This window comes from Calidris pugnax, unplaced genomic scaffold (genome assembly GCF_001431845.1).
Source record: "Calidris pugnax isolate Ruff unplaced genomic scaffold, ASM143184v1 scaffold161, whole genome shotgun sequence".
NCBI classification, from domain to species: domain Eukaryota; kingdom Metazoa; phylum Chordata; class Aves; order Charadriiformes; family Scolopacidae; genus Calidris; species Calidris pugnax.
The window spans coordinates 1,071,769-1,082,046 of record NW_015090955.1 but is presented as its reverse complement, the minus strand read 5'-3'; the positions used below and the strand labels follow the sequence as shown (position 1 = coordinate 1,082,046).

The following is a 10,278-nucleotide window of genomic DNA, read 5'->3' as shown; positions in this document are numbered from 1 at the left end:
TGGGTGGGTGGGTGGTTGCTGTGGCCCCCCCCTGGACTCACACCCTCCCAGTTTCGCTGCCGCTTCCCAGCTCAAACGCTGAGGAGTTTGATTCCACTCCTGAAGCTCACGATGAGACAATCGAGTCCAAAGCACCCCTTGGACACGGGATGCTGGAAGGAGCAGCCCCTCACCCAGCAAGTCTCATTAGTTTTTCTTTCTGCCTTGCCCACGTATGTTCCAGGACTGAACTACAAGTGGTTTTATGACTAATTTGGCATTTATTTGCTACAAATCCCCTCGCGAGCGACGGCTGGCCCGGCGGTCAGTGATAAGTGACTGTGACAAACAGGGAACTGAGCCCAGGTTCACACATCAAACCCTTTAACACGGTTTTGCCCCGTCTGAGGGCAGACAGCTCGGGTTTGGTATGGAGCAGGAGGATAAATACATCCATCTTTCCACAAATGGTTTTATATAAGAACACGCTTTGACTACAACTGGTTAAAAAGGTGTAGGAAAATACAGGATGAACTCTGAAAGTGCATTAGGTAACCAAGAAGGTGGACAAAGAGAGATGCCTCTTCAAGCCAAATGTTTAAAAGCAATAATATGTCGCTCTCCTGGAGCCAATTCTCTGTAGTAAGGAGTTTGCTTGTGGACAAACCCTCTGATGCCACAGAGAAATCGTGTCCCTTTCCTCCAGACACCAGCATCAATGGCCACCCGGTGAAACACCCATCAGGGATCCCACAGCCTGTCTGGAGACGTCTCCATCGCTCCAGATCCAAGCTCAGCAGGTCCAAGCCCCCACAGCAGCAGGAATTGGGGAGAGGAGGAGCACCGGGCACCGTCGCCAGAGCTGCTGTGCATCACCAGGTCCTGCTGATGCATCTTCACTGCATGAGAAACACCCTGCAGGTAAGGTTTGCCGGGGAAAGAAAGCAGAGGTGGTTATTAAACTGGCTGCTGGGACGGCAGGGGAGGTTTAGAAGAGGTTTAGGATGGATATTAGGAAAAATTTTTACATGGAAAGGGTTATTAAACCTTGGAATGGGCTGCCCAGGGAAGTGGTGAAGGCACCATCCCTGGAGGGATTTAAAAGCCAGGCAGACGTGGTGCTGAGGGACACGGGTCAGTGGTGGGTTTGGCAGTGTTGGGTTGATGGTTGGACTCGATGATCTGAAAGTTTCCTTCCAACCTGGGCAATTCCATGATTCTGTGATTCTTTGATGGGGCGGGAGGAGGAGGAGGACTCCATGTGGGCCAAACCCAGAAGCTCCCATCGCTCTGTTTCACGCCCCCCGTGAGTCAAGGAGACCCTCCAGACCTGGGCGTGGGGAGGAATTTGTACCAACCCGCACCCGTTTTAAACCAGAAAAACACAGAGTTGTTCTCAGAAGGGGGTTTATCCCCCTGCCGTGTTCCTGACAGATTGCATTTTCTTGGGCTGAGCAGCAAAATAGTCCAGAAAAGGACCTTTTATGGAAGATGTGGATCAGTCCCACACTGTTCTGGAGGACTCCGCGTGGCAGGGGACGCAAAGCAGGGTCCCTCCCTCTGGTTTGAGACAGGGGGAGAAGAGAGCGGGTGCCATTTGGCTTTTATGGAAGGAGGTAGAAATCAAACAGCTTCGTGTTTATCCTATGCCAAGTATTGATTTTATTCTAAGCCAATTAAAAATATGTCTAGAGGGGGCTTTTAAGACTGGAGATGCGTGTGGGGGGGACAAAGCGAAAGCCTCTGTGCGGTGCCGGCTCGCAAAGCCTGGGGGGAAAGTTTCACAAAGTAATAAATCATAAAAAGCCCACTCTGTTTCTTTGGTTGTCGGGGACTCAAAGCACGTTTCTAATCGCAGGGAGGCCTCAAATGCTTGTTGCCCTCGGCTTGCAGACTGGGAAGGGGTCTTCTCGACTGGGAAGCAGCCACCCCTGGCAGCAAACCTGGAGCAGATGGGGGAAGGAAGCCAGGCAGCCCCAAGCCTTTCACCTCCCTGAAGTGTGGACACCAAGACACACACAGCCAGGCAGCCAGAGCCTGTGACACACCTGCTCACCTCCAAACCAACCACCGAATCGACCACGGGTGGAAAACCAAATTTTAATTTCCTAACGGCGAGCCCCTCTCCACGATATATGCTTAAAATACCCACAGAGCCACCTGCTTCCCCGAAGAGTTCCGCGGCGGAGAGCCAGTCGCTGCTGGTGACAGCTGCTTCCCTCAAGAACAGTCCCCGTTTGTGCGAGGAGGGAAGTGCTGCTGCTGCTTCCTGAGGAGCGATGCTGAGTCAGGCAGGAATGGGCCCTTGCTGGTCCCTCCGTGGGAGATGCCGTGGGCGGCTGCTCCCGAAGCTTTGATGCTGTGACACAGCGGTGCCACGCTCGGGGCTCTCAGAAGGGTCTGAAAACTGCAGCCACAGCTCTGCCAGCTCCACCGATGCTCCTTTGGGAATCCCAGTCCAAGGGACGGTGCTTTGGAAGCACTGTTAGTGCTGGCTGAGCATCTCTGCACAACACTAAGAGCTCTAATTTGCTCCTCTGCCCACTCCCTGTGTCTTGCTGTCCCCGCTGGTGGAACAGTCTGGGCAGGGGAGTGAGGTTTTTCCTGAGATCCAGCTCGGGGAATCACTGCTGTGAGCGTGGCTGGTGGGGAGAGCCTCACCACCAGCTGCATCCTCCTCTCGTGGGGTGTTCTCCTCGTCCCCAGTCCCGCTGCCGGCTGCCCGCTGCGGCTTCTCGGCCGGAGGGGAGATAGGACTCCCACCACCCACCTTGTCCTGCCGACACTCCTTGGTTTTGATGCCCACAGCTTTTAGGATGGTGTCCATCTGCTTCATGTAGTCCAGGTGGCCATTTACCTGCAAGCAAGGACAGAGCCCCGTTAGCGGAGGAGCTGCGAGGAGCCCAGCCCAGTTGAGTCCTTCATCTCAAACGCCACCACTGCCACCAGGCTTGGTTTTAGCCCAGAAAGGCTGAGAGAATGAGGTCTGAAAAATGCAGTTGCCCATTAAATAACCTCAACTGGCTGTGCCTTCTGTGGATTGCTTCTCCTCCCACAGATGTTGGATTAATGCTTGGACATTGCTGAGTTACAGCCACCCAGATCCTGGGTGCCACGAGGGTAAGAGAGGAGGTGACCTGCCCTGGTGAGAGACGCCCAGGTAGGAGAGAAGTTGTCTTAGTTCCTCCCTGTGCCTTAGCTTCCTTGTAAAAGCAAAGATTATCTTATTTAAATTAGGACCTCACACCAGCTACCAAACGTGTTAAGGTTTCTTGGCTGGAGAGTGCACTGATCTGTCCCACACCAAATAAAACTGGGAGCCTGAGAGCTATGGGTTCATAAATCAAATTAAAGTCAAAAATACCTCCAAAACCCCACGGTTTTATTGTAAAGGGGACTTCCATGATAAGAAAAACACTTCTGAGATGGATGCTGGAATGTACCCTTCCAGTCGGGGCACAGGAAGGAGAGAAAACCTCCACTGCAGGTTATTATTGTTACAGGCTAAAGGCTTCCTGGCTGGGAAGGTGGAAACTGCCCTCGCTGTTTGAGGTGTCCTGTGCAAGCCCAGGGTTTGAAGTCACAACAGCCCAGATCCTTCCAGAGACCAGCCCTCGGATCTCCTGTGCTGTCGTACTCGCAGCCAAAAGGGGAGGAGGTGCTTGTGAGCACAGGGGGCATTTATAATGGGTTTTTTATAGAATCATAGAATTGTAGAATGGTTTGGGTTGGAAGGGACCTCAAAGATCATCGAGTTCCAACCCCCCTGCCCTGGGCAGGGACATCTCCCACTACAGCAGGTTGCTCAAGGCCCCATCCAGCCTGGCCTTGAACCCCTCCAGGGATGGGGCATCCACAACTTCCCTGGGCAACCTGTTCCAGTGTCTCACCACCCTCAGAGTAAAAAGTTTCTTCCTGATATCTAATCTGAATCTTTTCTCTTCCAATTTAAAACCATTTCCCCTTGTCCTATCACTACACTTCCTGGCAAAGAGTCCGAGAGAGGGAAGTGCTGCCAGGCTGAGCCGAGGCTGTTCCGATGGCACGCTCACCAGCTGCCTGCAGATTTCACCAATAATGCTAAAGAACCAGTATTGATCCCAATACCAATATAAAACACACCAGGACTATCCCCAGCCCAGTCCCCAGCAGAAGCTGTGCCCTCCCAGCAGGGACAGCCCGTGTGGGACCCTGCGAGCGCTGCGGCTTCGGGAGGAAGGGAAGGGCTCAGGGATCCAAGGAGTTCTCAGGATCCCAGCCATCAGGGGAGAGAGAGAGAACTCCTCAGCAAACTTTCTAATTTATATTGAATATGCCATTCATGGTATGTAATAACCCTATAGGCAGCTTGGGTCAAGTGCCTGGGTCTCACTCCTCGTCCGCGCACCTGGGGAGCTCGAAAACACCAAGACCTTGAAACCCACGCTCCAGAGCTGGCTGTAAAGTAAAGATTTTCACTAATTCAGACACCAGAGTCTTCTAGAAGTGCAGTTTTCCCAGCATTAGAAGAGGAATCAGTTCTGTGTGGCTCAAACCAGGACACTTGGTGGGACCATCTTCTTTTTCTTGGCATTTGGAGGACAACCTCGTGCACCCAGGAACACCTTGTTGGGTGCTTTTGTGAATATTCAGCTCTTCTGAAAAATAAACACCTGAAACAAATCCCTCGCTCTTTAATTTCTCTCTACCTTTTTATTTGAGGGATAAAATACCGATGGCTTCTCAGTAAGAACCCTGTGGAAGGAGGGAAAGTAGAGTAGGAAGGGTCATCATCCCAGAAAGCTGGGCCAGCTCAGCATCACCGTCAGAAGACACGGAGTACCGAGTTGGTGGCCTCAAAGCATGAGTCTTTCCAAGCATGAGAAGAGAAATGAGTCCTGTGTGGCTCAAACCAGGGCACAGGGCTACCAACACACCTCTGCCCAAACCTAAACCAAGCCTCCTTTCCCGCATGGGCAAAACCCAAACCTCGTAGCTTGGGTGAAGTAGCTTTTGAGTGGTAACATTTGGCTGCATTTAGGACTTGGAGCAAAATGAAGGATTTAATCAGCACGTTAGTAATGCAATATGCGACTTTAATCAGTCCAGATGGCTCAACAGGCTCTTGATGTTTTGAGCAGATTAGTTAATTAAAATCTCCATTGAAGGACTAATGGACTGGCTGTTAAGATGTGTACGTTGTTCTCTGAAAAAGTATGAATGTTTTAGTGCTCAGTGGCGGGGCTTGGTGCTAAAGAAAGAGACAAGCACAGCGTTGGGCAAGGGGGAGAGAACCAAGAAGGCAACGGACGGGCAGGGGTTGCTGAAGTTTGGAGCTTTGCTGCATTTTGAAACCTCTGCAGTCATTACAATCCACCTGCCCCAGTCAGCGCCCGGGGATTTCTCAGCTCATTCCATTCCCTGCTCATTAGTCAGAGAGAACAGATTCTCTCTGGCACCCTAAGGATAAGATTTTCATAACTCCTCAGTATCCAGCAGCTTCTGCTAAAACAAAAGGGAATTCCTCTTCCTTGAGCACCACGATCACTGAGACGCTGCGTAGGAGCAATTCTGAAGAGCTGAGTCTTTCCTCATACAGCAAAAAGAGAAGCTGGGACCTCCTGAAAGCCTGTCCCTCACTGCAGCTCTGGTCATGCCACTGAATCTCTCCAAAGGAAACTCACTTCTGTTTCCAGGAGAGCCCAGGAGAGGATTCCAGAGGAATTTCAGAGGATTCCAGGCTAATGCAAGCCCTGAGAAGCACAAGAGGACAAGGGCAACGGAGCTGGTGAGGGGTCGGGAGCATAAGTCTTATGAGGAACAGCTGAGGGAGCTGGGGGTGCTCAGCCTGGAGAAAAGGAGGCTGAGGGGAGACCTTATTGCTCTCTCCAACTCCCTGAAAGGAGGGTGTAGCCAGGGGGGGTTGGTCTCTTCTCCCAAGGAACAGACGATGGGACAAGAGGAAATGGCCTCAAGCTGTGCCAGGGGAGGTTCAGATTGGAGATTAGGAAAAATGTTTCCATGGAAAGGGTTATCCAGCCTTGGAATGGGCTGCCCAGGGAAGTGGCTGAGGCACCATCCCTGGAGGGATTTAAAAGACAGGTTGACATAGTGCTTAGAGACATGGTTTAGTGATGGTTTTTATCAGAGTGAGGTTGATGGTTGGACTGGATGATCTTAAAAGTCCCTTCCAACCCGGACAATTCTATGATTCTATGACTTTATGACTCTTTCACTGCTATCCTGTGACATTAAGTACTGAGCCATTGGCAAAAGAAGAGGGAACAAATTGCCTTCCCACTTTAGAGCTGTGATGCCATCCCCAGTTCAGCAATTCCATCTCTCAAAAGCCTGTTTTCATCTGCAATCTGAAAAGCTGAATTCCTCCGCTGGGCGGACTCTGCTGGAGAAGGGATGGGAACATCTAAAACATTGTAAAGGACAATAAAAACTTTAAAGGGAAATAAACAACGGCTTGAATATTTGTCAGAACAAAGTGCAGGAGGAATTTCAGAACAAACAGAAGAGAGAAGTGGTTTTGTAACCAAAGCAAATGCTTGTTATAAGGAAACAAACACGAGAGGGGTAGGTTTATCAGCGTGCTTAGGTGACTTCTCCCCTGCTATATCGTGTTTGCTTTGACTCACTGAACAGCAGAAGGCAACTGGTTCTGCTGCAGGACTACAGCACCGCACAGAAAGCTCTCCAAAAGGACTATAGACCTTGGCATGGCTCAGGTGGATCCATCCCTCAGCTGAAAGGAGCCAGCAGCTCAGAAAGTCTGGAAAGGTTTTCAAGTTCAAATCCACCCAAAAGTGTCAAAAATGTCATTGAGACCCATCAGCTGTGTCTAGTAAATCCAAACAAAAGTCGACAGCAGGTCGAGGTGGAGAGGACAGGGGACAGAGACCAGCGTGTCTGAGAAGGGAGGGCAATGGGGTCAGTTTTGCTCTCTACAACCCCCTGAAAGGGGAGTTTCTCCCTGAGGGGTCAGTTTCTTCTCCCAAGGAGTGGGCACAGAAGGCAACTGGTTCTGCTGCAGGACTACGGCACCACACAGAGGAAACGGCCTCAAGTTGCACCAGGGGAGGTTCAGGTTGGATATTAGGAAAAATGTTTTCACTGAAAGAGTTATCAAGCATTACAAGGGGCTGCCCAGGGAAGTGGTTGAGGCACCATCCCTGGAGGTGTTCAAAAAACAGGTTGAGATGGTGCTGGAGGACATGATCCTCCCAAGGAGTGGGCAACAGCACAAGAGGAAACAGCCTCAAGTTGCACCAGGTTGGATATTAGGAAAAATGAAAGGGTTATCAAGCATTAGAAGGGGCTGCCCAGGGAAGTGGTTGATGGAGGTGTTCAAAAAACAGGTTGACATGGTGCTGGAGGACATGATCTAGTGATGGTTTTTTTTTATCAGAGTTAGGTTGATGGTTGGTCTAGATGATCTTGAAGGTCCCTTCCAACCCAGACAATTCTATGATTCTATGATTAAGTTTGTGGCTCCCATGCAGCTCCCTCCATCAGTGATTGAGCTGGTGCAATCTCCACGGCGCCGCTCAATTGCCTTTGCAGTTGGTTTTCCCCCATGTCATGAAGGAACAGATGAAGGACCAACACAGGATCCATCCATGCAGATCAGATCTTTAGGAAAAATCCTGACTTCTGTGGGGTTTTGAGCTAGAGGAACCCAAGGTGTTGGCCCAGAGGGGATGCTTGACAGAGCCTGACAGAGAAAAGAGAAGGAGAAAGGAGATCCTACGGATGATCCTGACTCATGTACGCACAGCCAAGACTCTGACTCCGTCACAACACTGGGTGTCCCGATGACATTACTCGGTTTGATAGGGCAGAGAAGTCTCTGCTCACTCCAGAGCCAACTGTTTTAAGATCCTGCCCAGTTTGCTTCAGAAAGAGCTCTCCCTCTGATCCCGAGCAGCCGGGGCAGAACAGACATTGCCTCCGGAGCCCGGCAGAGCTCACAGGGCTGGTTTTGCTTCGGGGGGCTGTGGGATGTGCAGGAGCTCGGGGAGAGAGAAAGGAGGGAGCAGCAGGGTTCTGTCTCAGCCAAACCCCTCTGGATTGAAGGAGAATTACGGAGGAGCAAGCGAGGCCCACGGCACGAGCAGAGGACTCAGGAGTACTCTGTACTCCACAAGCCACAGGAGCACAGGGCATTAATACGGCTGAGAATGTCACCTCTTTGATTTGTTTTGAACCCGCCACGTCCAAAGAGCAACTTTATCATGCAAGAAAAAGATACCTTGAAGTTAAAACGTCTCTCCAGAGGTTCATTATTTCAGGAGGAGCTGTAATGACTGCCCCGGGGGGCATCACAGTTTCAGGATTCCCTTTTGATAAATACTACTTGAATAGAAAATGGTATTTTGTGTGGGGTGAAAAGAATTAAGGGAGTGAGATCCAGTGTCTAATGATCACCTCGCTTTTCAGCAGCCCTTTCTTCCTGCTGGTGTGTCAGCCTCTTTGTGTACACACAGGATGAGAAGCAAACTGCCTCGGGGTGGCACATCTCCATGGAGCCAGCTCAGCCACTTCTGCTCTTCCCACTTCAGCTCTTGGGTTTACTCTCCCGTTCCAGAAGCTGCAGGGAGTTTGTCGTTCAGGAACAGAACCCAACTGCAACCCTGTGCTCTGAAATAAACCACCGGGTTTGGGGGAGCGTTGGTAAAGAAGGGAAAAATGCCAGGATCGCTTTCCAAAAATCCTCAGTTCTGGGTACTGCCCCCAAAGCTGTGCCCTCCTCTTCCAGATGGTGGCAAAGACGAATGGATTATCGGGCTCCCACGCTGTGCCAGGTCATCACTCAAGATGCCATCATCCCTGCCAGGCTCCTCTGGGCAGAGAGATTCCTGGGTACATCCCGCGTGACAGAGGGCATTCAGCCCAGCAAAAAAAACCTGTCTTCTCTGGTTTTGACTTTTCTGAACACTTATAGCAAAGACCTGATGCAGCCCAGGCCGGGGAATGGGGCTGGACCTGGCAGAGGCCAGAGGCAGAGCAGGTTCCTGCAGCAAGAACCCAGAGAACATGAAAACAAACCTTGAAAGAGGCTGTGGCTGAATTAAGTTTAAAGAGAAATAAAATTCTTCTGCTTGGATTCTTAGGAAACAGCGTTTTCCAAAAGCGAGGGCAGTGAACACATCCACTAATTCACCACCAGGAATTTAAGTGGATTTATTAAAAACAGTGAATTCAGCACCTGCAGCAAGTCCTCCCTCGTGCTCTAGGCGTACCCTGAGCGTTAGCAGTGCTGGCTGCCAGCAGGGGAGAAGCTAATAAAATCATATTTGAGGAAAACTTTATGGAGCTGAATTTATTTTGAAAATACTGTCAATGTCATTTGCATTATTCCTCTTTAATGTTTCTATTTCTGCTCTGAAAAACTGATGGAATAAAGATTGGAGCACGATTCAGCAGAAGCTAATAGGCTTTGCTTCCAACTCAGCCCTTCGCACAATAACAATTCTTGTGAATAGAGTAAGTCTCTCAATTCTTATTTTTCTTCTCATTTAAAAACTAACTTGACCGGTAAAAGTTCTCCTTCAGTTACAGCGGCATTTCTTGAGCGAGACTGTAATTTTAACATGGAATCATCTCTCAGCCACAACTTATCAATTAAATCATTCTCCCCTCTGGGGCTGGAATTGAGGGCCGTGATCCTCGGACACCATTCAGGCAATTTCCCACCAATGCCATAAATTTTTCCATCCAACTTTGCTGTTTTTTGTGGGAACACATCGACGTCGACAATTCAGAATAAACACTGTTTTTTTTCTGGAGTCCTCCACTGCTGATAAGCTCTGCCAGCTTTATTCTCCATTTCCCTCCACCGATTCCAAAAGGACTGGGTGATGGAGAGGAGTGAAATACAGAATATAACAAGAAAACAGAAGAAGTAAATGGAAGAAATCGGGTTTGGGAGGCTGAAGCCCCAACGGGGGGAGATGGAGCTGCTCTACATCAGCGATACAGGGCAGGACAGAGTTAGGAAGAGGGATTTTCATAAATTCTGAATTAATCAGAGCCCTTGGAAGAGTGTGAAGGGAAAGGTGCCTTCACAAATCTGCTCACAGAAGCCTGTGGGATTTTTTTTTCAGCTGTTTGCAGAGCTGCTGTTGACTGGTTTTTTTTTTGCTGATGCTCTCACAGACGACTGCCAGAAGTGGAATCGGTTCTTTTCTTTAGCTGTTAAGTTGGTGTCTGAACACCCAAGAGTCTTTCCAGCTCTATCAAAGTTAAGTGGAATCGGTTCTTTTCTTTAGCTGTTAAGTTGGTGTCTGAACACCCAAGTGGCAAAACATG

The 10,278-nt window shown here is 49.9% G+C and overlaps 2 protein-coding genes across 9 annotated transcripts in view; one reads left to right on the top strand and one right to left on the bottom strand.

The window, feature by feature from the left end:
- HTR6 (5-hydroxytryptamine (serotonin) receptor 6, G protein-coupled) overlaps nucleotides 1-10,278 on the top strand; it is a 29,655-nt gene that overhangs the window by 5,870 nt on the left and 13,507 nt on the right. The window contains exon 1 of one of the 6 annotated variants that reach the window (XR_001413174.1): nucleotides 2,699-3,139. The exons of the other annotated variants lie outside the window; for them this stretch is intronic. The gene's annotated coding sequence lies outside the window, so the exon portion shown is untranslated. Of the gene's footprint in view, nucleotides 1-2,698; nucleotides 3,140-10,278 lie in introns of those variants that run through there. 6 annotated transcript variants of the gene reach the window in all.
- TMCO4 (transmembrane and coiled-coil domains 4) overlaps nucleotides 1,129-10,278 on the bottom strand; it is a 43,639-nt gene continuing 34,489 nt past the window's right edge. For all 3 annotated transcript variants that reach the window (XM_014952065.1, XM_014952067.1, XM_014952068.1), the window contains exon 15: nucleotides 1,129-2,836. In XM_014952065.1, coding sequence (XP_014807551.1) covers nucleotides 2,504-2,836 — 333 coding nt within the window. In that variant the 3' untranslated portion in view covers nucleotides 1,129-2,503. The remainder of the gene's footprint in view (nucleotides 2,837-10,278) is intronic.